The 25,883-nt window shown below is 48.3% G+C and overlaps 1 protein-coding gene across 4 annotated transcripts in view; it reads left to right on the forward strand.

Annotated features, from left to right (window-relative positions):
* The first annotated feature begins 592 nt into the window (after positions 1 to 592).
* The window catches only part of epb41l5 (erythrocyte membrane protein band 4.1 like 5), a 41,169-nt gene continuing 15,878 nt past the window's right edge, over positions 593 to 25,883 (forward strand). For 3 of the 4 annotated variants that reach the window (XR_004764487.1, XM_035410590.1, XM_035410592.1), the window contains exons 1-16: positions 593 to 885; positions 2,765 to 2,967; positions 8,745 to 8,849; positions 10,290 to 10,332; positions 10,925 to 11,003; positions 11,282 to 11,326; positions 12,018 to 12,070; positions 14,047 to 14,167; positions 15,055 to 15,142; positions 15,850 to 15,938; positions 16,546 to 16,636; positions 18,150 to 18,319; positions 19,148 to 19,254; positions 19,565 to 19,583; positions 20,887 to 20,926; positions 21,139 to 21,266. Coding sequence is in view for 3 of the 4 variants with exons in the window: in XM_035410590.1 (XP_035266481.1) it covers positions 2,788 to 2,967; positions 8,745 to 8,849; positions 10,290 to 10,332; positions 10,925 to 11,003; positions 11,282 to 11,326; positions 12,018 to 12,070; positions 14,047 to 14,167; positions 15,055 to 15,142; positions 15,850 to 15,938; positions 16,546 to 16,636; positions 18,150 to 18,319; positions 19,148 to 19,254; positions 19,565 to 19,583; positions 20,887 to 20,926; positions 21,139 to 21,266 (1,358 nt within the window). In the remaining variant the exon portion in view is untranslated. The remainder of the gene's footprint in view (positions 886 to 2,764; positions 2,968 to 8,744; positions 8,850 to 10,289; positions 10,333 to 10,924; positions 11,004 to 11,281; positions 11,327 to 12,017; positions 12,071 to 14,046; positions 14,168 to 15,054; positions 15,143 to 15,849; positions 15,939 to 16,545; positions 16,637 to 18,149; positions 18,320 to 19,147; positions 19,255 to 19,564; positions 19,584 to 20,886; positions 20,927 to 21,138; positions 21,267 to 25,883) is intronic. The other variant, XM_035410591.1, reaches the window with a different exon arrangement.

Below are 25,883 nucleotides of genomic sequence, written 5' to 3' on the forward strand. Positions count from 1 at the left end.
TATCTTAACCCTCCTGTTATGTTGCGGGTCAAATTGACCCTTTTTAAAGTTTGAAAATCTAGGAAAAATACTTAAAATTATTTTTTCAGTATGAAACTTCTTCTACTGGCCTTAATTAGTGTAATCAACATTTTAAATGAAAATGGTTCATTTCATGTATTTGCAAACCCCCCCTGTATGGGGATTGACCCGGGAACATTTTTGCTGTACCTAAAAAATGAACAGAACAGGAGGGTTAATGCACTTGTTCTTTGATCGATCAGGGCATATTGCGATGGGGTGGGTATCCTGCCGGGCCTTCATAAATGCTCATCTAGGTAGTTCTGGGCCACCTACTTCACCTAGTCTCATGACGTAAAAGGCGACTGACATTTGATGATACACTTCCCTGTTTTCACAATTATCACATGACTTTAATATGCAAACACCTGTATGGTCTCTTGCGTTATAAATAATAGATTCATAAATGAACTATCCTCAGAGCTGATACACCGATTGGTCGCTTAACAGATGACATGCAAATTAGGAAACGGGGCTTCTGACGTTGTCCCTTTAAATGCAAATCCAGTTTGTGTTGAGGATTTATGGTTACGTCATTTCCTGTAAGGAATTCTGTCTCCCGGAGTTCTTTTTTAGCTTCTAAGATTGTATTATCCGAGAGGACCAAATTTCATCATAGGCCACTTGAAATGGGGGACGTAGTGAACTCACTTGTTTTCTAAATGTTGCCAATTCATGGTTCCGTCGCTGGAATATCGTACAGTCTCTTCCCTTTTGTAAGGTCGGCTTTGTCTCGGGAGCTTGGATCTACAAGTGGAAGTCGCCGACAGTCCGCTCGGTGCGTGTCGGAGTTCTTTCATCTGTTGCTTCAGCATCGCGACAGAGGTAAAAACCTGTTGCTGTGTTGCAATGTGCACATTATTGTTTAAGACCATTTTTGTTTAGTGAAATTTTAAAAGAAGCAGTACCGTTTCATGTGTCATAAAGTAGTTGTGCTGCATGTCTTGCTAGTTTGTGAGTTGCTGAAATTATCAAGGGAAACTCATTTATTAGCAGGCTATAGGATATAACCTAGATTTCCAACCAAAAAGTCATATGTGGTTAATTACAGTTCTAAATTCCTGTCTTATTCCATATGCCATCTAACTTATTTAGCGGCTTCAAAATCTTATTCAGTTAAATTGGCGAAAAACGAATTTGCACTGGCATAATTTACGGCGGTTGTGTTTCCAAGCCAGTAGCCTACGCTAGTTATCATACCTCGACAAGAACAACGCGAAACGGTTATAACATCTAAGCGAGCAAGCATTTATTTCTTGCGATGTTTGGACGAAAGTTGTAATATATCGATAGTGATTGTTTTTGGAAAAGAAAATATAAAAAATGGAATTTGGGAAAGAAAAGGTTGCTGTGGTTTCTAAAATTTTGACGGAACTTGTGAACACTCGAACGCAACCATCCGTTTTTTCCCCATTGCCTCGAGACACCTGCTTAAACTGCAAGTATTCATGAATAAGCCCTGAATTGCGCCATAGGAGGTATTCATACTAGCCCACTTAACAGCATTGGACCTGTATTAATTTTTGTTAGAATGTAAATTATTTCCACCGCACTATCAGTTATAAGGCCACCGTTTCAGCATAGGGGTTTTCCTGCTCGGTGAAGTGAGCTGACCTGGGAACAGTCTTGGGTCTTTCACGTAACTGCTGCGGTTAGGATTAAGGGTGGAGGGGCTAATCCTGGATCGGTTCTAGGAGTTGGAGGGGCAGGACTTTAGGCCCCAGTATATGAAGACCACTCTGTTGATTTAATGCTCTGTTCATCTTTTGAAATAAGTGTTTAGTATCATATATTATCTGAAGCAATGTTTTATGTCTGCCTGCACAGTCCCAAGAGATACTCCCACCGTGTCTACAGGAGCCGGAGCTAGATAAACTCCGCCAGACCAGAATGCTTAATTAGAAAAAAATAATTGGATACATTTGTCCTTGATTTTTTAATTTATTTTTTAATTTTTAATTAAAACCTGTTTACCGAAAAGTAGGGCAGAACACTTCTTTAAAAAAAAAAAAAAAAACTGTTGTATAAACAAGGATTTTCCTCATCACTGGGGGTACTTTCACCAAAATCTATAAAAAATAAATAACAGCAGCATCCCCCCATATGTATATCGAAATGCATAGAACCTATACAGTACATAAATATGGTTTTCAACATGCAGGCGTTCGGCAGAACTGGTTTTTATCTCAGGTTCACTCCCAGTAGCCAGACCTGTTGCTTTTTATTCAGGAATTGTCAAATTGATCTTCCTAGAGCCTTTAGGCTGTACGAAAGATGGCAAACCAAGACAAGACTGTCTTATGCCATATTTCTTAATGACTAATAGCCTACATCTCATGTTTATCTGTAATAAAATGACAGAAGACAAAATGGCCTAAAATTACGCAGCTTATCTCTGCCATTGAGTTATATGTTTGAGTATCTACTGATGGGATATAATTAGCGTGCATTTTAACAGCAAGTCTCCAAATAAGGTAAATGTTATATAGCCTTTCCATTTTGCACTCACTTTTATTTGTGTACTTCTAGTGGCTAGATAGAGGGGCTACCACCAGGTCTTTTGTTAAGGTATATTTAAATAAATTGAACTGGCACCATGTTGGTTTCTGTAAGTGTGTTCAGGCTAGCCGCAGGGCTGTGTGATTGGATGCTAGCTGTAAAAAGCCGGTGTCCCGGTGCCTGACGCACGTGCGTGCGCTCGCAGGTAGGCCCCTGTAGGCCGCGGCCATGCTGAGTTTCCTTCGCCGGACGCTGGGCCGGCGGTCCATCCGCAAGCAGACGGACAAGGCCCGCCTCCGCGAGGCCCAGAGGGCCTCCACGCACATCCCGGCCGCCGGCGACGCCAAGTCCGTCATCACCTGCCGCGTGTCGCTGCTCGACGGCACCGACGTCAGCGTGGACCTGCCGGTAAGGCTCGGCGAAGCGCCGCTAGGCCACCTGGTCCTCCAGCTCTGCTGATGAAGTGTGTGGGGTGGGGGGGGGGGTGTCTGTCAGTTACTCAATGATCCGCACTTAAGTTTAACTGAGAATGGTCTGTGAACGCTGCTGAGGCCTTTTGTAAATCGTCAGTGGTTCTGCCTCCTTATGCAGATGCAATAGGATGCCATGTATTGGAAAATGTATTTAACAGCAGTGTAATATCGTGGTATCTGAGAGCGGTATTTGTGTTTTCATCTATATGTTGTGGAGAGTTGCCGTATATAAATATAAGTATATTTTCAAATGCAGTCCATTTCTGCCTGGACCATGCTACAAGGTAATACATTTCTACAGTGCCATGTGGTTTATCAGGTTTTGTTGTTGACTGTCCCTTTGTAAACATGTGTATTGTGAGGGCTCGTATGCATTCTGTAATTACTAGGAGGTGACCCTCATTGTTTGAGTGTGTCTCTATCAGGGGGCTGCTGGGTCAAGGAGATATTGCTGTTGTTTCAGGTGTAGAAGGGGGGGGGGGGGGGCTGTGTGTGCTCAGGGTTTAATGAATGACAGTGCGGGGGCCCCCTCGCTGCCCAGGCTCCGCTCGGATAGGAGAGGCGGGGGGGCGTTGACCGAGTCAGCTCGAAGGTGCGTCGCTGCGCGCGGCGGCCGGCGCTAATCCCGTGATCCTTCAGCAGCCTTCCTGGTCACATGGGCTCAGGGGGTGAATGGAGCCAATCATGGGTGACTCCCACCGTGCCTCAGTAACGTCTCCTTCGGCTAGGCCTGTACTCCCACTCACGGCCATTCAGACTCCTGGCCCTCAGACCTGGAACTCCTGATATATAAGGAATGTTCCAGACTGACAAAAGTGGCGTGTGACGCACTTCAGCCCTGCTGCTGTAAAGAGGAGTATATTGGTGCTCTCCTGCCAGGATACTTTCAGGTAAGTCACAGGATAAGTGACTTACCTGAAAGATCTGTAGAGCTGAAGCATGGAGAGTTACTCTCAGCACATTTTATGAACAACATGTGGCCTGAAGTCATATGAGCATTTTGTAGCCTTTTCTACATTATGTGCTGCTTGCATTCAATGTCCTTATTGCCATGGTTTCGCCAAATCAAATGTTACAGCGTTCAAAAGTAAAACTACCTTTTTTGCTTTATGCTGTTAGAACGTCCAGGATTCTAGGATCTGGCCCACCCTTAAGAGAATGTGCAAATTGCACATAGGCACAGTGTAAACATTCGCTTCAGTGTGTCAGAATTTCAGAGGGGTTCATATCGTAATTGGCTCCGATCCGTGTTTGGAATGTCGGTCTGCTCTCACCTGAAGGAGTGTGTGGATTTCTTTGTTTGTTTAAAGATTCTGTCCGATCCCTTTGCAGATGAACCGAACATCCGTTAAGCACTCGTTGAACTCAGGAGAAGTTGAGATGAGGATATGTCGACTAATAGCCCATTTCCTCAAAGGTGTCAGGCCAGAGAGCGGATACAAGCAAAACGCTGTTATTTATTGAAAAATAAAAGCGTTGAAACGAGAACAGGCTCATTATGGGTTTACAAGCTGGCCTGTAAGATTGCAGCAGTGCTTATGGTCACATTCAGCGCTGGTCCTCGTGTGAGGGTGATAACCACAGCTTGGTTCCACAGGCAGTCTGACTGCTTAATGTTCATTAAAATGCAGGCTGTGGTTTAATACGATTGTTGCCTCTGTCAATGGTTCAAAGTGCGATGAAACCATGTAAAGCTCTTTCGAGTATCGTTATCCCAAGTGCAATGTGACGGAATACGATGAATGGAATTTTCTCATCAAGAAAATTAGTAATGTAGATATCGTCTACAGAATTCTTAGCCTGTAACCAACTTTCTGTAAGTTTGTGTGTTCATCACAGGTAAGGTTCACTGCGAGTTGCAGTGCAGGGCTACGTATTTAGCAAGAAACTAGTTCATTCTTTTTCAATGTATGATGGCCTAGGAATGTCAGGTTTCAAAGGGTGGTATTATTTGTTTGACTATTTTTGGGGCATAATGTAAGCCAATCTCGGAAACTGTTTGAGAGACCGGAATCGTTGCTTAGTATTGTTCAGATCATTCACCGTGTCAGTGAATTGTCCAGTGTTGTTTCAAAAGACTGGATGTTGTTGTTGTAGCTTATTTGTGGAAAATAAACACTGGAGTAACTGATAGCCAGCGTATAGCTGCAGCCGTGGTGGTGAGCACACTTCTGTCTGACCAGCTGTTGTGAGGGAGGTGCGGAGCTCCCACAATGCCGTCTGTCACTCAAGGGCAGCCGAGTGGAGATAAAGGGGGGGCATTAGCATTCAGCAGGAGCAGCGAAGGCTGCCCCGCCCCCCCGTGACTCTCCGGCTGAAGGAATGTGCCTCGGCGCTGGGGGGGGGGGGGGGCAATCCTGGGCCTGGCCTGCTGGGACCCCTGTCCAACAGCGCCGGTCCGAGGGCCGGGGGTCCCCCGGGGCACACAATGGCCGCTTTGTGTGCGTGCCGTTCCAGGCCGGACGCCCGCCTGTGCCGTGCCAACTCCAGAGGCCTGTGTGAGAGATCGGCAGTGCCCAGCTCTCCCTCCGCTGGGGCTGCCCCTCGCCTTCACCCTTTAAGATGGAGGCCTCTGTTCTGCAGCTCTGTGCTGCTCTGCTGTGTTTCTAACTCTGCTCTGCTGCGTTGTGGCCGCGCTCCCTTTGTGCGTTAACGCCACTCTGCTGTGTTATGGCCGTTCTGTTGTGTGTTAATGCCGCTGTGTTGATTTAAGGCAGCTCTGCTGTGTTAATGGTGCTCCGCTGTGTTAAGGCAGCTCTGCTGTGTGTTAACGCCGCTCTGCTCGTTGGCCCTATGTGCCCATTGTTTTGGGCCCCGTGAGTTTAGTTTTGAACTGCAGGACAGTCATTAGTCTGCGGTAGTGACTGACTTTATGGTGACTCAGATCACCATTGAAAACGCAGTCAGGATAACTGTGAAAAATGCGCAGGAACTGACTGGTCTCTAACTGCGGTTGATAGCTGAGCTGTGATAAGCGTTTTGCAGTGCTTTGTATCATAATGTTTCCTGGATGCTATCCTCAACTCCTGTATAACGCTGCTACATAGCCTAATATTTTTCAAATCTCTTAAGATCTGTCTCATAAGGTCTGTCTCGTAAGGTCTGTCTGAGCCGGTGCCGTCTCCGCGTCTTGCACCCGTTTCAGTCCCACGGTCCCAGACAGCCTGTGAACTTTGGCGGCTGTGTTCCCACGTTCGGCGGCTGGGTTCTGCTGACGCGCTTGGCGGGGAAATGCTAATGGCACGTACGCCCCAGCTTGAAGTGGCAGCATGTTGACATCTGCTCTCCGAGGACTGCAAAGACTGTGCATCACTGTCAGGAGCTGTGTGTGTGTGTGTGTGTGTGTGTGTGCGCGCTAACGTGTGTTTGTGTGAGAGACAGACGGAGAAAGAGTGTGTGTGCGCACGTGTGTGTGTCTGAGACTGTGTGTATGTGAGAGACCGACCGAGAAAGTGTGTGTGCGCGTGTATGAGACTGTGTGTGTGTGTGTGTGTATGTGTTTGTTTATGGCAGAGGGAAATGGTGTGTGTGACAGAGAGAAACCGAGAGCAAGAGTGTGTGTTTGTGTGTAACAGAGAGAGAGTATGCATGTGAGTGTGTGTGTTTGTGTGTAACAGAGAGAGAGTATGCGAGTGTGTGTGTTTGTGTGTAACAGAGAGAGAGAGTGTGTGTGTGTGAGCTGCCTTTGTGTCTGAGACAGGGAAAACGGCTCAGCTGATCTGCTGCAAGAACATTCTAATCAACATTCTGCTTCGGTTGCCAAAAAAAGGACTTTTAAAGAAAAGCCAGAAAAAATTATAAATTGGTGCCAATGCAGTGCAATTTTAAGTTAACTGAGCCCTGAATGAAAATGAATTAGTCTGGTAACAGACATAGCTTGTGTTGAAAATGCATATTTTAGCTTAAACAGATTTTATGCATTGTTATTAGTATTGTGGCCATTCCCTTAAGTGCCTTTGCAGTGCAGTGGACCTCGCGAAACGTGCAGCAGATGGTAGAGACGGGCCAGCTGGTGAAACCGCAGGCTTGCTCCTGCTTTGTCATGCGTTCGCCCAGGAAAGGGTTAATTCCTTTGTTCGGTGAGCGAGCGCGCGCGCACACACACACACACACACGCACTCGGCGGGGCTGAGCCGAGCTGCAGAACGGAGCCGGGTGCCGTGTCGCCGGTCACGTGGACCCCGCCGCTGAGGCCCCGCTCTCGGTCGCCATGGCAACGGCGGAGCGGCCCTTCACCGAGTTGGGCGTATTGTTGCGGGGGGGAAAAAAAAGCCCCTCTGGTCTCGTCCGGGACGCGCGCTGACTGGTACAGCTTTCTTGGGAGAGGACAGGGGGTTCTGTTAAGAGGGAGCTTTTGGCTGCCCTCTAAGGAATCCGGGTTTGGTCGTTGTTGCTGGAGAAGGGCGTCTTCGGATTCAAGTAGCTGAGGCAAGCGAGGGGGTTTTGAGTGGCGCAGTGATATTGATGAATTAGTGTGACGGCATGATTTGGTGATGGTGCATTGGCATAGTGTTAATTCTGTCATGTAAAAGTATCAAAATAGAGAGACATAGGTTTTGTTGTGTAGCGATCATTGAGTAGCGACACAGTACATGGAACAAACAAGTCAGTTCCCCCCTCGACTTCCACCTCTTTGTGCCTGTCAGTGGATTCCCACACAGTGTTTTATTCTGAATACACCTGTTAATCTTCAGTCCTGTCAGAAGAAAAAAAAGCTTTATTGTGAAAAGGCCAAGAGTTCTGGCCCCCACTGAATTAATGGGTGTGCTCCTCCCATCTGTGATTGGCAGCAATAGGTCACATGGGGCGACTGGAGTAATCAGATGCAAATAAGCATAATGTGTGAATGCAAATGCAGTGATCTGCATGACGGATACAGGCCACGCCCCCTTGGAATCCTCTTCTGCAGGATGGCCATGTAGGGTGATCTGCATCACACTGGAGTCATCTCAGTGGGAAAGTTACTTTGTTCTATGAAGATGACCTGTTGAAAAAGAGATTTCTCTGAGTGCATTTGTTGTCTGTTCATAGAAAGCACTTGCTGGCCCTTGATTGGTTCAGATGCTGTCCTGACGTTAAAATGCATGACAGGTTTGATTCATAAATTATCTCTCAGAAAGGAAAATGACACAGTCATTTCATCCATTGCTTTAGTTTTGTCAATATAATTAGTTTATTATTGGGCAGTAGTTTTTAAAATATCATTGGTAATATATCCTACACAATCTTGACCTTTTCTTAACATTCACTTATTACAGCCTGTGGTACTATGATATTGCATGGAGTACCTGTGGTGTGCCATGGTGCACCTGTGGTAGCCTATATGATCTATCTGTGGTGTTCTCTGGAGTACCTGTGGTGTTCTATGGTGTACCTGTGGTATATGATGGTGTTTTGTGGTGTCCCTTTGGTATATGATGGTGTATCTGTGGTTCTGTGGAACACCTGTGGGTTAATATGTTGTACTATAGTGTTCCTGTGACATACAGCGATGTATCTGTGGTATATGGTGGTGTGACTGTGGTGTTATATGGTGTACCTGTGGTATATGATGGTGTACCTGTGGTATAGCTGTGGTATATGAAGGTGTACCTGTGGTATATGATGAGAGCTGAAGCTCCACCCAGGCCTGGTTCTGTGGACAGTCTGCTGTGCATCTGAAGGAATACATGTAGCTCATAATTTTTCCTTCTCTCTCCATTTTACCTATAGAAAAAAGCCAAAGGGGAAGAGCTCTTCGACCAGATCATGTATCACTTGGACATCGTGGAGAAGGACTACTTTGGACTGCGGTTCATGGACTCCGCACAAGTTCCGGTAAGAATACATCTGTGTGTAGCACTACACCGCTCTTCCACCAGCTTGCCCTCCACATTGTCCCAGGTGGCATTCCCCTCTCTGGAAGAAATAAGGGCTTTAAAGTGTGGTGAAGATGGCCACTATTAAGTCAAGATTGACATCAGCCTGCCTTATATGCTACCCAAACCACAGCGGGAAAATGCACCCCGCAGCATTGTGGGATCACCTGAACCCTTCTCTGTTTTTGTTGCCTACTTGTATATGTGCTCAGAATCTTTATGGAATTATGACACTGAATGTACCTGCAACGCCTTTTTTTTTCCTGTTGGTGTATCGGAGCAGTATTTCTATTCTGATGATACCATCTTAGATTCAGATGAATTTTTTGTTTCGTTTTTTTTTTTTTGAACAAACCATTTTGGTACCCAGCTAAGATCCCTGCTTTTTATCTCACGTCTTGTGTTGAGGGAACGTTAGCAGTACTGAGGGGTCTCTAATAAAAAGGGGGAGTCACAGTGGCAGTTAAGTGGGAAAATGGCATTGTGCAACAGTGCTGATGGGAGTTGAAGTCCAGAGCTGGGTTTAAACGAATAAAAGATTTGAGCTGGACTACCAGACTTTATCCCCCGTCAGCGTCTCTGAGGAACACCACAGAACTTGCGTCTTGCGTGACTTGGATCCGCGCGGGCATTCGTTGTTGGTGACCCTGGCCGCAGGTGCCTTGCATGGGCTTTGGGTTCCTAACCCAGTACTTACGTTTGGTGGGGCGCCGTTGTAGATCATTCTAAACGGTGCCCCCCCACAGCTGCAGAAAAGCCCTGGTGAATGCAGCGGGCTTCCAGAGGAGCGAGGGAGGGCCCAAGAGAGGAATGTGGGGGAGAGGAAGAGTGAAAACAGCGCCGCTAAAACATTCTGCTCTTGTGCAGCGGCGGTGCCCCTCCCCCCTCCCCCACCATATTGTTCATGCCTCACAGAGTCCGGCCTCCCAGCCCAGCCCTGGAAGAAAAGAACTTTCTGGCGCACGCTCACGACGGACACTTTGTTTGCTCAGTTTGTTCTGGTCATTCGCTCTGTTGAGTGTTCAGAGCTGAGATTCTCTGAACGCTGAACAATTGTTTTCCTGTTGTTTTTTTTTTCCTTTGTGAATTCAAGAGCAGTGTTAATATGTGCAACTCATTTCATTTTAATAATCGTACATTCCATTTTTAAAACTCCATGGTTGATTGGTGTCTTGTAAGAATACAGTGTTATTGAGAAGGGCCCCCACTGCTGGTTAATCATTGGCAACTCATTAAAGTAAGCTCGTTTGAAAAATAGCCATTGTGCAAGTAATTAAAATCTTTGTGACATTTGTCACCCCTTCTCATTTTGACCTTTAAATGCATTTTCCGAGAAGTTTATTTAAGGACCCCATTCTTAAAGATCTCTCCCTCCCTCCCTCTCCTCTCTCCTTTACAGCATTGGCTGGACATTACGAAGAGTATCAAAAAACAAGTCAAAAGTAAGTCCTTTCTGCTCCAGCTGTGGCCGGTGGCTCCATAGGGGTATACGCAATAGGCAATTGCGACGCCCAGGGAAGGGAGGGTTCAGTCGGTTAGGGGTCTGCATTTCATCGCTCTACAGCACCCCCTGCTGGTCGATTGGGTGCCCGTGGACCGCACGTAAAAGCCGCATATGAAAGGTCCTTCTCAGTCTCCTCTCTCCTTGCGAGCCTGGCTGTAGTCTGCGCTGTGAGAAGCAGCAGCTGGCGATACCATACGAACCGTGGTTGCCTACGCTCTCCCGAATCGGCAGTTGGGCTCGCGCTCGAGCGTAGCTGCGGTCGCAGGTCGAACATTCCAGCTCCTGTGCGACCAAATTTGTTGGGCACCAGAAAGTCCTTTCTGTTGCCATACAGTTTTTTAACATCATGTTTTTGCAAATGCAATATCAATGAAGCTTACTGTAACAAAGTACCATTATTGTAACTTTGTGCTGAGCTCCGTAACATTGACAGCAAGTACTGTTCTTTCAGTTACTCTTAGTACTGCTCTGTCAGTAACCCCGTCAGTAAACGCTGCTCTGTCAGTAACCGCTGCTCTCTCCTGCTGCAGTCGGTCCTCCCTACTGCCTCCACATGAGGGTGAAGTTCTATTCCTCAGAGCCCAATAACCTTCATGAGGAACTAACCAGGTGAGTGCTCTATACCTGTATACCTAGGCAAATGCCCCACCTTTACCCTGTTCTGTTCATCTGTCCATAACTAGTGGAAATAGTCCTATTTATTGGATTTACTGCTGGAATTGTATAGATGAGTTTCCTGTTTATAAACATCGGAGACTTAGCACGCAACTCTGGTCCAGAGACAGTTAGAATGGGACCACATTGCAAATAAACTAATCTATTGAGACTCACTAAGAAAGCCACCTGCTTTGTGCATTGTATGTTATTCTGTATTTTCTCCTCCACAGATACCTTTTTGTGTTACAACTAAAGCAAGATATTCTCAGTGGAAAGTAAGTACACCAGTTTTGGTTTTATATGTAATGTTTCTCAAAATATGCATGCTGTTAAGATGACTAAATGACCATGCTTTTAAGGTTGGCTGGACTGTGATGCTTTTTTATGGATTGGTGTCCAGAGTGTAGGTGTGGTCTCTTTTACATTAAGTGGCTTATAGGTGCTGATAAGGCTGGGATGGAATCATTTATTTCCATCCTTAAGTAGGTTTTGAAAATGTGAGTATCAGTTTTCCAATGCGAGGGATTAGCACAGTCAGGCAATCCAGGGAGCGATCTCTTCATTATTGTTCCCCGTGTCTGTTGCAGGTTTTTACGACAGGTGTGTATAGCAAAGCTGTCCCAGTGATCACTCCACTTCTCCCACAGCTTTAAAGGAATATAGGAAACTGTCCAGGGCACAATGTCAGTGTTTCCGGTAGCATTTCCGCATAGAGATTTCAGTGTGCAGAATAGATTGCCAGGTTATGTAGTTGAGGCAGAGACTCTCGGAGGTGTTCAGATCCAGGTTTAGTACAGCGATGGGTATTCTGCAGTATGTAGGTAAAAAGGTGAACACAGATGGGCTGAATGCCCTGTTCTTTTTTTCAGTCCATTTTGGGACCCCGTGAGGAAATGCAGCACTATGCTCTATGTCCACGTTCAGAGTGCAGCGTGAATTACCGCCCACTTTCTCTCCTTAATGCAGGTTGGAGTGTCCGTTTGACACAGCGGTGGAGCTGGCAGCCTTCTCCTTGCAGGGTAAGTTCCCAAGACCACCCCCCCACCCCCCACTCCACACTCTCACCTGGGGTCCAGTAATCCGTCAAAATGCAAAGATTCAAATGTCCCTGGTCTCGCTTTGGGCTGTCAGGACCTGAGAGGAAGAGCGTCCATGGAAACCTTCACAGCTGGGGCTGAGTGTGAACAATGCAGGAGAACTTCCAGGAAGGGCTGTCTCACCCCCTACAAACACAAACAGTAGCTAGCTCTGGTGCCTTCAGAACATAATATTCACAGCTAATGCCAGCACAGTGTTCAGCAGGGCGGCGCTCGATGCGGAAATTGCCCTCTCCAAGTCAGATTGCTCTGAATGGATGGAGTAGTAGCAGGTTTTTTTTCCCAGCATGCTTTGGTTGAGCGCAGTGTACACTGGCAGCTCATTACCCAGGGCCTCACAGCCACTCTAATCCAGCCTTGCCTCCAGCTGAGCCACTGTCTAAATCGCCCACTGCAGCAAACTGCCGCTCTCGCTTCTCAACGCAGCCTTTCCTCCTCCGAAATAGTGCTTCTGCTTTATTATAAGTTGCTTATATTAAGCAGTGCGTGGTGTCACCCGGTCTTGGGTTTCAAGTCCATTGTGTGTCCTATATGTTAGTGTGCTTAATGGATATTCGAGCTGCTCTTATTATCATTCCGGTCCTTTCTGGGCCGGGACCTAAAAGGACAAAAAGCAACAGTGTGTGACGCTGGTGGTTAGCGGAGCGTGCTCAGTAGAGCCCCAGGCCAGGATAATCCCCAGGGCAGGATTTGATATGTTGACCCGGAGGTGAGCTTTATCTACTTAGTCACTGACACCCTGACATCGTCTCACCACAGTCTCACTCTGCACCCTATATCATCTTACCTTCTGCTAGAGCGCAACCACGCTCTGGTAAAGGGCACCTTTCTTTATTCACCGAAGATAAACCCTGAACTCTTTGTCCCGGGTCACCGTTTAAAAGGGGGTGAATCTGGATACTGGTGGGACACGGTTGGGGCCCAGATCAGCTGGGCACCCTTGGGTGACCACCGCATATTCTTCAGATACCAACTGCTGACCAGTAGTCAGATCAGCACTACCTTCCGTGCAGTATGCTTTATGGCTCAGCCAGGAAAGTGATCATTGGTTATTGTGTATCATGCGGTTGCTGATGTATTAGGATGTTCACACTCTTCTGCTCTGCCCCCTGCAGAATGGTAACTGGCATAGCAAGAGAATGCAGTGAATTAGGCCATTGAAAAATAAACATAGTCCTTCTGTTGGTATTTAATGAAAAGAAAAGCCAGAATATCCTGAAAACCTTAAGCATGGCCACTAAAAGCCTGAATGTTGTAATCCTAAGCACTGACAACCTGGGAACAGTGTAATGTGATGGTTAAAGAACTGAGCTTGCAAGGGTTGTAAGTTTAATTCCTATGTGGGGCACTACCTTTTGATCCATGAGGATGCCCCTAAAATAGATATCCCTGTATAAAAGGATTGCATTCAACGAATGTAAGCTGTATAAGTCAATCTGAGTGTCTACTGAAAACTGTGTGCACAAAATGCCAGAAATGTTCTGGATGGAAAGGTTGTTTTTTTTCATGGAAACATCAAGTTTGGTTTCGTCTTCTGTGTCATTATTTGCTCCTTCAAATTTTAATATGAACAGCGTCTGTTGGTATCTGGTTTTTGAGTATATACTCAAACTGCCTCACTTCACTGTGGACCCCAACATATGAGCAATTTTATGCCTAGTTTTAGTCTGGGGTCATATTTTGAGCTAAAGGAACTCCAATCAAGTACTGGGAGCTTCTTACTTTGAAGTTGTAGTGCTGCTTTAAACTCGTTAAAATAGATCTTGGATGGGGTCCGTCAGACCACTCTGTACTGAAATGGCGAGTGGACGGTAAGGGAATAGGGCGTCTGAGCTAGGGCCCGTGATTCGTCAGACCTGACTCCTCCCCCTAAGTGGCCACGCCCGTCTGTGTTCTAGCTGAGCTGGGCGACTGCGACCCTGCGGAGCACGCTCTGGACCTGGTGTCGGAGTTCCGCTTCATGCCCGAGCAGACGGAGGACATGGAGGTGGCCATCTTCAACACCTGGAAGGAGTGCAGGTAAAGCACACGGTCCTCCAAAGCTCCGAGTACCTCAAACAACCCACAGCCGATCCAGACCCTCCTCCCAGACTCAGCAGCTGGTCCAAACTTCCATACTTTCCTCCCAGACATAGCAAGTGAAATTAGACCCTGATCCTGGATCAGTGGTGTGGGAAGAACCTCTGCAGTGTACACCTAATATGCCCTAATATTTACCCACAATTAAGGCTTAAAGATATTACATTAAGGATTTGCTTGTTTTCAGAGAAAATCCTTGACATGATATCTTTAAACCGGCAATCAGTGTCAGATGGGACTTCCACACGCAGACGTGCTCAGAAAGACATTCAGACGTAGGTGAGAGCATAAACCAGAGCCCAGACTTTGACCCTGCTGGAGTCAGGAAGAAGGGTCTTGGGAGCTTATCTAGCAGGTGTCCTGTCTCGGTTCAAAATTTGGAACACATGTGGTCTGTTTTGTGCCCTTATTAAACTCCACCTCTAAAGCCCCTGGTTAGCCTTTGATGGCGCAGAAATGTGCAAGTCATTAAAACGGCCCCTTCAGACGTAAAAAGGAGCGTCGTCAAGACTTCCTCCACTGTCAGCTGTCAGCTTTTTGCTGTCGAGTTGGTAACCTTAAACCAGCTGAGTAAGGGGAGTTTAAACCGGTAAATCTTTCTCAACTGGGGTTCCTTTTGGCTTAGCTGAATGATCGCTCGGGTTCTCCAACAGGGACATGGAGCGCTCACTCTCTGTAGACCACACCTATTTTTGCTTTTGGCCAAGGGGGGCGCTTTCGCCCCATGTAGTCGGAAACATGCTCCTAATGTTCCCTGTGAGTGTTATTTAAATGTTCTTTTTTACATTATAGCAACGTTGTGTGAGAGTTTGTTATGACTTCACCAGGGGCCAGACTCCTGCACAGGCAGAGATTAACTACCTGAACAAGGCCAAGTGGCTGGAGATGTATGGAGTGGACATGCACATGGTCAAGGCGAGTATTCGCTCCTTACAGTAATATGAGTCATGTATGTTTCCACAACAGTCAATACCATAGATGACTTGCACAACAATGGCATAGATGCCTCATTCAACAATACCATGGATAACTTGCCAAACAATGCCTGAGATAACTTGCACTACAATACCATAGATAACTTGCACAGCAATGTGATAGAAAACCTACACAACAGTACCATAATTTGCACAATATCATAGATGACTTTCACAACAATACCATAGACACCTTCCACAAAAATAAAAAAGAATTCCAAAACTCTTTTCACGGCCGTTTCATCTATCACAGTTGTATTTAGGAAGCAATCACTGCTGTTGGCAGTTGAAAGCACAGCAGATGCTCTCAGAAAATGGAAAGCGGTTTGCAGGGTTTCTGTTTACTGACAATTACAGGTCAGAAACTGAATATCAGATGCTTTGGCAGAATAGAATGTGGCATCTCGTTTTGGCAGACGATAAAATATATCATCTTGCATAATGACAAGATTGGGACTTGCAACCAATGATAAAAACGTGGATGTCAATGCTTTCTAGAGAGCTCATTATAACTAAAGTTTAGTTTGTTTACGTTACCTTTCGGTGCAAATGCGTGCGCGAAACATCTTTTGAATGATTCGTAGTGTATTTATTTATTCAGCGAGCCATGAGTTTAAAATGTGATTGTGTGTATACCGCCCCCTTCAGGCTCGAGATGGGAATGAGTACAGTCTGGGCCTGACCCCCACGGGAGTCCTGGTGTTTGAGGGCGAGACCAAGATCGGACTCTTCTTCTGGTGAGGGGTTGTGCACGTGCACATGCACATGTATGCGTACACTCTTCTGTGCGTTTGCATGCGTGGCACGCTCTCATTTTACCAGTACGCTGTCCAGAACCCATCTTTCCAGCACACTGTCCACAATTTACATACAGACTTTCCAGTGCAGAACCTATGGCTGTGCTCTTTGTGCCTCTCTGGCCCTTCATAATCTGCAGGGCTCGTGTTTTATGAAAGGGCTCATCTGAGAAAGTTCCACTTACTGATTGAAACCATCAGAAGGCCTGCAAATGTTGCAGTTTCTCCAGTCTCTGGAGTCGGTAGCTCTCCTGAGACCGAAGCTCAGGTGGTTAATGGGTGCCTGGGTGGTACAGGAATGTGTGGTCTCTGCAGTCTTGCAGGAACGGGGCCATGCAGTGCTGCTGGGTTTTGTAGTTCTCAGCACCAGTAGTTACCTTTGATCCTTTATAATGGCAGGGATTGATGCAGTGGGAGCTGATGTTCAGGTCAGGCATACAACCACAGAATCACATCCACATGTACTTATCTGTGTGTGTCTTGATGATTAATGTGTGTGGTGTGTGTGTCTATCTGTGTGTGTGTGTGTCTGTGTATTCTTCCCTAGGCCCAAGATCACCCGTCTGGACTTCAAGAAGAGCAAGCTGACCCTGGTGGTGGTTGAGGACGATGAGCAGGTAATGCAGGAGACAGATGAGGTAAAGTTTGCTACGAATGTTCAATCCTTCCGCTACTACCAGAACAACCAGAAAGTTCTCCACAGACTGCACTTTGCTCTAACACACACAGGACAGTACAGGTCTTGCAGCTACTCATATCTGGCTTTAAAGAAGTTGCTCATTAGCTGTGTGTGTGTGTGTGTCTGTGTGCCTGTGTGTGTGTGCAAGCAAGGTCTTCAGCTCCCTCCATGTTGTGTGTCTGGTAAAGGGCGGCCTGGTCTGCTGGCATCTCTCCAGGCAGTGTTAATAAAACTCCCTCTCTTCACTCCCTACCTGCTTCTTTCCTTCTCTCCCTCCCTCTCTCCCTCACTCCTCCCTCCTCTCTCAGGCATGTGTGGCATGTGCAGCGCTTAGCGCTCTGTGAAGCAGGGAGCCGTTACTGTGTAAAAGAACACTGGCCAGTGCTGGGGAGGTAGAGGGGCAGCCATTTTATCACCCACTCTGTCAAAACTGGACGCGAGTGAAAAGTGTCTAAATTCTACAGTCACTTCATCGCTTTTACTTTGCCCTGGTATTAACCGTTTTTATTATGTTTCTGAGAGCGGCTCTTAGCTGGAACTCTTCTGAACTTGTTTGTTCGATGATGAAATGCATTGTGACCAGGTGGAATGCGGTGTTTGTGCCCGCGTGTGGTTTTGGCACCAGACGTAGAAGTCTTGACTGTAAACACCGACACAAGACTGCACACGCTAGCTTTCGTTCCTGTTTTCACGTGACGCCGCCGTGATCTGGGCGGACGCATATCGCGGTGCCCGTGTCATTTTCACGTCCAGGTTTAACGAACCGGGTTTTCAAAGGGCTGAACTCTCTGCCCCTCTGCTCGAGCAGAGTAATGCTGGGAAAGTCACAAAGCTGCAGCACTGATTGGGGCACAGGAAGGAATGTCTTTTTTTTTTTTTTTTTTTCCCTCAGTGAGGGATGATTGAAATTAGATTAATGAGTGAGCAGAAACCCCAGAGCAGCCCCCAATCCTGCACCCACAGGCTGAGGGTTCTGTGGAAGAGGGACCGGTCCGTTTGTCTTTGAGAGGAAAAAAAAGCCACAAGGACAGACATTTCCGGGCTAGTAGAGGCGTCCCCCCGTGTGAGTTGGGCGTAGCTTCTCGAATGGACCGGCCCTCTCTACAGAACTCCTGCTCTGTGTACTGTCTGCCTCTGTTACTCCTGTTTCCTCCAGCTGCATTGTGGGTAGGAATTGTGTCTGTAGGTTTAACTCCAGTCCTGGAGGGCCGCAATGTCTGTAGGTTTAACTCCAGTCCTGTAGGGCCGCAGTGTCTGTAGGTTTAACTCCAGTCCTGGAGGGCTACAACGCCTGCAGGTTTTTGTGACATTATTTCAATCAGCTGCCAACATAGAAACGAGTTGAGTGGACCAGTTAATGACTCACAAGTGCTGAAAGGCAGCAGAACCAGCACACTTAAGGCCCGCCCAGGACTGGAGCTGCTTTCCCCCCGTGTGAAACTGTGGCTGAGGGCCCCTCTCTCCTCTCCCAGGGGAAGGAGCAGGAGCACACCTTCGTGTTCCGCATGGACCACCCCAAGGCCTGCAAGCACCTGTGGAAGTGCGCGGTGGAGCACCACGCCTTCTTCCGCCTGCGCGGCCCGGTGCAGAAGGGCTCGGCCCGGTCCGGGTTCATCCGCATGGGCTCCCGCTTCCGATACAGGTGGGTCGCACTGAGCGCGCTCGGTCCGCGACGCGGGTGCCAGGACGCCCTTCTCTGTCCTGATGCAATAAGTCCGAGACTGTGTTTTCCTGGCTGTATTTACACACCCTGGCGCTGTGGCATCGGCATTCCGGAGCACCTCGTTACCGTATTACGGCAACAGTTACTTAGGCAACTCAACTGGAATTCAACCGGTGATGTAACGGTAGTGGAGTAATGTATGGCTTCTTGACACCACGTTAGGAGCCAGAGCTTCTTTCCGTGGAGTCGAAGTCAGGACAATGTAGGAATTTACAACAACAAACACTACGAAAGGAAGGGAATGTTTATTGTGTGTCACCCCGGCCAGCTGGAAGATCACAAAAACAAGACGAGTTTGCTCCACGGTAACCCTCAACACACTGGTCTTCTGTCCTTATTCAAGTAACCTCAGAGGCCCTGACAGGGCACACGTCCCACCTTCTCTGGGCTGAGAAAAGAGTGTCTATCTTTGCATTTAGGAAAGGTATTTGCTTCGTTCACTAACAAAACTTGTTCTTACGTCTTGCGCCTTACCTGAGTAAAACGCTCTCACGCTTAACTGCTATTATTGCAAGAAAACCACTTCCAGTGAGTCTGTTTTCAAGTCAGTTCTGATGAGAGAAAAGAAGTAGTAAAAAACGGCTGAATTGTTACATAATGTCCGCAAAGGAAGTTATTTCAAAAGTTGTGCCTACACCTTTCGGCTTGCTAGCTTACATCAGGGTTCCCTGCTTTTGCCCCCTGTGTTAGCTTGCGCTAGCGTTTAGCGCTAACATGCTGAACGTGTCTGTGTGCCTCTCCCGACAGTGGGAAGACCGAGTATCAGACCACCAAGGGCAACAAGGCGCGGCGCTCGGCCTCGTTCGAGAGACGGCCCAGCCGACGGTACTCCAGGAGGACGCTGCAGCACAGAGGTGGGCGGGGCCACGTTTAAATGCGTTTACGGGAAGCGCAGAGGCCTGCGAATCCTGACGCTCCGCTTGCTATCGGTTGCATTTGTATAACAGTTCTACTGTACAGGCTGTAGTATGCGTATTTATATCATTTGAAAAGATTCATAATTATCTGCGGAGGCAGCACAGAAATACGTGGAGTCTAAAAGCAAAATTCCGCTGCTGTCCTGAAAATAATTTTAAATGACTTTATTTTGTGTATTTGTAGACCAGGATAAATATTTATTGAGCGAATGGCAAAACCTTAAGACCATGTTTCTCTTCTCCACAGCTTTCAGCAGAAACCAGGAGTGAGTATTCCTCCCGTCACATTTCTGGTTGTGTTTGTCTCTGTCTCTCACACACGCGCGCACACACACACACACACACACACACACACACACACAGTTTTTCCCTGCTGCTCCATACTCTGACTCATCCTGAGTGTTGGGTTAAAGCCGCATCAGAGAGCCTGGGGCCTGTGCTGAACGCTTCATTCTGCCCCCCCACCTCTGCCTGGGGTGGGGTGAGGCTGGTCATCATCAGGCTCTGATCTCTTGTGTCTGGACAGTGTACAGTCTGTACCGCACAGGACTAGGCGTGCAAGGTCAACACACCACGTTCATAAGCCCCCAGACTGTTCCTCCACCCCTGATAACATGGGTAGCTGGAGGACCACTGTGTGTGTGTGTGTTTGTGTGTGTGTGTGTGGGGGGGGAGGGGGGTGGGTGTGTGTACCACCAGAGACTTTTACTTTCACTCTGTAAAGATATATGGAATCACATGATTAACTGGAGTTGCCAGGCCCAGATTACAGCTCCGCTCGCTGGTTTAACCCCTTCACTGCCAGGGAAGCTCAGTATACAGTGAATTAAATAGTTTAAACTGTAAGTTCAGCCTTGGTTGAATAAAATGGTTGAAAGGCAGTCCAGGTCTGCGGTAATTAGATACTGAAGCGCAGGTTAAGCATTTGTTTCCAACAGCGCTGTAAGTGCCGTGGGCATGACATAAGCCAGGTGCATCCAGACGTTTTGGTTGTTTTTTTTTTTTCATAGTTCACTGTTTTTTCCGGAAACCTTCAAGTTCATTTCCAGCCCAGATTAAACTCGCTCGCAGAGTCATGCATTTTTAATGATCGCCTGGCGGTGCGCTCCCTTAAGTAATGGAAGCGGCATCCTGCCTGGCTTGCGGACGGATTTGTTAGACGGATTTGTAATTACGGGTGAGGGATGGGAAGCTCGCTGGTTGTTTTGATTGTAGTCGTATTTTATTTCGTCCCCTGACCGGTGGAGACGTTACTTCCTCATCGACCGCGGAGGGGCCGTTATTAAAGATGGCCGACCCTCGCCCCTTCGCCTGGCGTTCGGTTGTCTTTCTGCCTAAAAAACAAACGGCGGTTTATAGGAGATGTGAGGTTATCGGCTTCCGCCCTTGGGTGCCCCACATATCAGCAACAAGTCCGTGGAGACCAGTAGGCTGTTTTATAGAAGAGTGCGTGCATCCTGTGAGTCTGGACTTGAGCTGCATAGTAATCTCCTCTGTTCTCTCCCTCTGTCCCTCCCTCTCTCTCACTCTCTGTATCTCTCTCTTTCCCTCTTTTCTTTTCATCTCCAGTGTGCAGAATAACGGAGTGGACCAGGACAAAGCGACCAAGGTAAAGGGCGTCAGCCGTTCTCCATCAGTTTTGCTTAAGAAAGGCCTGTCGGATGGCATCGTTCGGGGAAGGAGCCGTCGGGGTGGAATGTGCGATGTGTCCAGGCTCCTCGGGGCACGAGCGTAGCGTAGCGAGGGCTCATTTCCTGTTCGCCTGAGCGGGACGCGTGCGCCGATCTAAGCTGCCTCTTCCTGCTTTCCTCCCTTCTCCAGTCCCAAATCCCGTGGTCCACCCTGCCCGTGGTCTCGGCCCCGCCCGCCGCCGCACCCGCCACGCCCGGACCGCTGGAGATCGAAGCCCTTCCCAGGAGCCCCGGAGCCGGCCAATCAGAGAAAAGAGGGTGAGCAGCCGCACAGGTTTAATACAGTAAAGACACGAGGTCAGGCCGTCTCCTTACCCGGTGACACAGCGAATCACCCCTGCTCCAATGCGGCTACCCCCTCCGTGACCAGAAGGGGGGGGCGGGCTAACGTGGCAATTTCGGGAAGGGGCCAGGGGGAAGGGAAGGGGATAATGTCTGAAAAAGCAGTCGTGAGGTTGGTTTCTGGCTGGCCGGGAGCGTCTTGGCTGTCTGTCAGTGAGCAGGCGGCTGCTATTTAACTGCTAGCCCCCACGTGTCAGAAACGACAAACCGCGCCCCCTCAGATCCAAGATTATTATCGACCCTTCCTGTCAGCCTTCCTCAGGGATTATGGTGGCAACTGAAACGTATACAACAAGCGCTCTGCTCTGTGAGCCCGTATTCTTATCTGGTGTTTTACACTAACTTTAGCGAGGGGGTTAATTTAGAGATTACGTTTCGGCACATTTGTAAACGAAACAGTGTCACGGTGTCTTATCTTGCTTATTAGTGTTCCCTCGTGACCTTGCTCTGTTTGTGATGACGTCTGCATCCTTTTTTTTTTTAAAAAGATCCACATTGTTTAATTCTAGCTTGCCGTATTGAACGATCCCCTCTTGAGGCCAGGTATGTATGTGCCTACCTGAGAGCGACTGTCTCGCTCGCTCCCTGTCGTCCGGCTGCTTTGACCAATCAGATCTGGGGGTGGGATCTTCTGTGACAACAAGGCTCTTTCTGCCAGCTGGGGTTCCTTCAGTGGCTTTTCTTCCCCCCCCCCCCCGGGTTGATTTTTTTCCTTCCACAAACCAATCAAATCCGTGGTGGGAGTGGCCTTGTCTTGGTGGTGGACAGGCAGACCCTCTTCTCTCTGCCTGTGTTTGGGTGCGGCCCTCAGTCCTCAGCACCTCTCTCTGTGATTGGCTAACGACCTGCCCTGGTTAACCCTCCAATCAGTCAGCCTGGCACGTCCCGTGTGACCTGCGTCAGTATTCACTTTAACCCTTTCCACTCAGACGACGAGAGCTGGCCCTTCAAGAAGTAAATGCTATGAGACCCACTAGCCAAGGTGATGACTTCTAATTGATGGGTTACCTGACCGAGCATCTCTTGCTACATGGAAGGACTTAGCCTGCTACGTGAAAGGACTTAGCCTGCTACATGAAAGGACTTAGCCTGCTACATGAAAGGACTTAGCCTGCTACATGAAAGGACTTAGCCTGCTACATGAAAGGACTTAGCCTGCTACATGAAAGGACTTAGCCTGCTACATGAAAAGACTTAGCCTGCTACATGAAAGGACTTAGCCTGCTACATGAAAGGACTTAGCCTGCTACATGAAAGGACTTAGCCTGCTACATGAAAAGACTTAGCCTGCTACGTGAAAAGACTTAGCCTGCTACGTGAAAAGACTTAGCCTGCTACGTGAAAAGACTTAGCCTGCTACATGAAAGGACTTAGCCTGCTACATGAAAAGACTTAGCCTGCTACGTGAAAAGACTTAGCCTGCTACGTGAAAAGACTTAGCCTGCTACGTGAAAAGACTTAGCCTGCTACATGAAAGGACTTAGCCTGCTACATGAAAAGACTTAGCCTGCTACGTGAAAAGACTTAGCCTGCTACGTGAAAAGACTTAGCCTGCTACGTGAAAAGACTTAGCCTGCTACATGAAAGGACTTAGCCTGCTACATGAAAAGACTTAGCCTGCTACGTGAAAAGACTTAGCCTGCTACGTGAAAAGACTTAGCCTGCTACGTGAAAAGACTTAGCCTGCTACGTGAAAAGACTTAGCCTGCTACGTGAAAAGACTTAGCCTGCTACGTGAAAAGACTTAGCCTGCTACGTGAAAAGACTTAGCCTGCTACGTGAAAAGACTTAGCCTGCTACGTGAAAAGACTTAGCCTGCTGCATGAAAAGACTTCAGATGCAAAACAGTATTTCATTCTAGAAAGAATTAAATGTGGATTACGTAAAGTACGGACACCCGAGCCGGCATAATTAAGGATGTGAGCAGCTGTAAACCGCAGGTCTGTGAGTTTAATGCGTTCTCCTCCGTAGCTAATGGAGCCCAACCGCCGCCCAGCGCTTTCTCCAGTCGACTCCTGATTAGGATTTAACGAAAGTTCGGTTCGGTCCGGGGCGGCCGCGGCTCGGGGAGGCGATACGCGGGACGTAGCGCGCCGGCGGCGTTTCGAATTGAAAGGCCTTGTAAAGCATCGCACTTAACGGCCCGGGTGAACCAATTTACCGGCCCCGAGACCCGCGTTGTTTTCGTTCGGGCCGGATAGCGGCCGTGATGTAACGTGATTTAGCGCCGCGGAGGGGGAGAGGAAGAGGCGCACGGCGTGTTCCCGACTGAACCGCTCTCCGAGCTCCAGCCTGGCACCTCTCCAGCGGTGTAAACAAGGAACGCTGGGAGTATTAGTCACTGAACCCCGTGAAGAGGTTTTTCTGGAGTGTTTGTTTTTTGTTTTGTTTTTTGTTCAAAGAAGTCCATCGCTTTCACTTACCGGTAGCGACCGTTACATCTCCGTTTGAAAGTTCAAGTTAATTACTTTCTGATCACAGATCTTTTATCTTAAAGGGTCACAGCATAGACATGCGTAGACACTCAAAGACGTGCATGTTAGGTGCGCTCCTGCAGTTGCCCTTGACCCAAGGCACTGGCCTCAGAGCTGGAGTTGGCCCCCGGGTGCAGCACAGAGAGGCAGCTGCCCACTGCTCCTAGGTAACTAGGATGGGTCAAATGCAGAGGGGTTCAATAAAAGTACATCTTAAAAATCTTAAGCGTAGAAGTGACGTTGTTTTTGCCTCTAAAAACCCCAAAGCTCAGCCTTTGAGGGATAGAATTATGAAGGGGTGATGCACTTACCGCTGTGAAAAGGAGCTTTGATTTGATCCGTGATTTGGTAACAGCGGTTCCGTAAAATCCTATACTGGATGAGTAAGCCGGCTGGTTTTGTCCCAGGTCCCAGAGTGCTGCAGGAACCAAGGCACCCGATTCTGTTGTTTCCGTTGCGCGGGTGATGCTAACGTGCTAACCGCGACGGGTTCCGGGGGGGCGTGACGGATCTGGCTCCGCTCAGGACCGAGGGGTCAGCGGCGGGCCCCGGGCGCGTGCCGTTTATGGGACCTGTCGGGGCCCCAAATCTCAGGCCTTTATGGAATTTGCCGCCCCCGGAGTGGAGCGGTTCAGTGTCTGCAGCGGTCCCGAGGCAGGTTTATGGTGGTGGATTTTGAGGTTAGCAGCCCCCCCCCCCGATCCTCCTCCCCCTCCTCTTATCTCATCCCCCCCCCCCCCCCCCCCTCCATTACCTCAAGTCTGGTGTCAGACCCTGAGTGACTTTGGGAGTAGCGCCAACCGACTTCGTTAGACCAAACCCGGGCTGAGACCCGAGCAGCATTCTGGTGTTCAGTGTACGAGGGAGAAGCTCTGAGTCAGGGACGTGGGCCTTCACTAATCTGCTGTTAAAAATCTGCTCCTCGCTCTCCGCCGCATGCTAACGCTAACGCTAATGCTAATATGGGGAAACCCAGTGGGTCTCCTGCACGGTGTAAGCTCACGACGGTGTGCTTTTTCAGGCATGTGCACGTTCTGTGTGCGCTTTCTTTCCATGCCTAAAGCTGCTCCATATCTTTCTGCCCATTCCACAGTGTCACCTGGCATCTGAGTGACTGTTTCCCAGTCTTATCAGCTCTCTCTCTCTCTCTCTCTCTCTCTCTCTCTCTCTCCCCCTTTCTGTCTTTCCTATCTGTCTTTTCCTTTTTCTCCCTTTCTGTCTTTGCTATCTCTCTTCCTTTCTTTCTCCCTTTCTGTCTTTCCTATCTCTCTTCCTTTCTTTCTCCCTTTCTGTCTTTCCTCTCTCTCTCTCTCTCTCACATTCCTATAGTCCAGTGTTAACCTCACGCTCCCCCCCCCCTTCCCCCCACCCTCTGTGTTCAGGCCTCTATCCTCCTCCCTCCACCCCTCCCCCACCGCGAGGCCAGCCTGCCCCCCCACTCTCTACCCACCCCCCACCCCCCCCAGCACCCCGGCTACCGTAAAGTCACCAGTGGAAGGACCAGGACACAAAGCAGCCTGTGTGGAGCTGGCCAGGTGAAACGGGCGCGGCCCGAAACGAACTGAGGGAGCGGCGGTATCGGGGTGGGGTGGGGTGAGGGGGAGTAGGGTGGCTTGTTGAAACCAGATCCCCGTCAAAGTCCTCTCTCCAGGAACGCAGACACTTCCTTTGCACCTCTGAGGATATCTCAGCTATTCCATCAGCAGTCCTCCTCCTACTCAACCCCCCTCCTCCTCCTCCTCCTTCCTGATGGGGGGGATCGCTGTGGATTCTCCATTCTCTGATTGTTGTTTTGTTCCTAAAACCAGTTTTTAGTGTTGTTTTGTCTTTATTTTATTATGCTATTGTTTCAAATGGAACCACTGTTTGTGATTTGCCTTTATGGTGTAGGAGCATTGAATGCATTTTCTTGCATTTGACCTGTGGTTTGTTGTGTTGGGTTCTGCTCCCTGTGACTGAATGCCTTAACCAGTTCTGTCTTAAGCTCCTAAAGGGCTGTTGAGTTGTTTTTATTAACGCTTTGACTCACTTTGTTAGCACTCTGTTCTTCAAACGAATC

This window comes from Anguilla anguilla, chromosome 3, assembly GCF_013347855.1.
Source record: "Anguilla anguilla isolate fAngAng1 chromosome 3, fAngAng1.pri, whole genome shotgun sequence".
NCBI classification, from domain to species: Eukaryota; Metazoa; Chordata; class Actinopteri; order Anguilliformes; family Anguillidae; genus Anguilla; species Anguilla anguilla.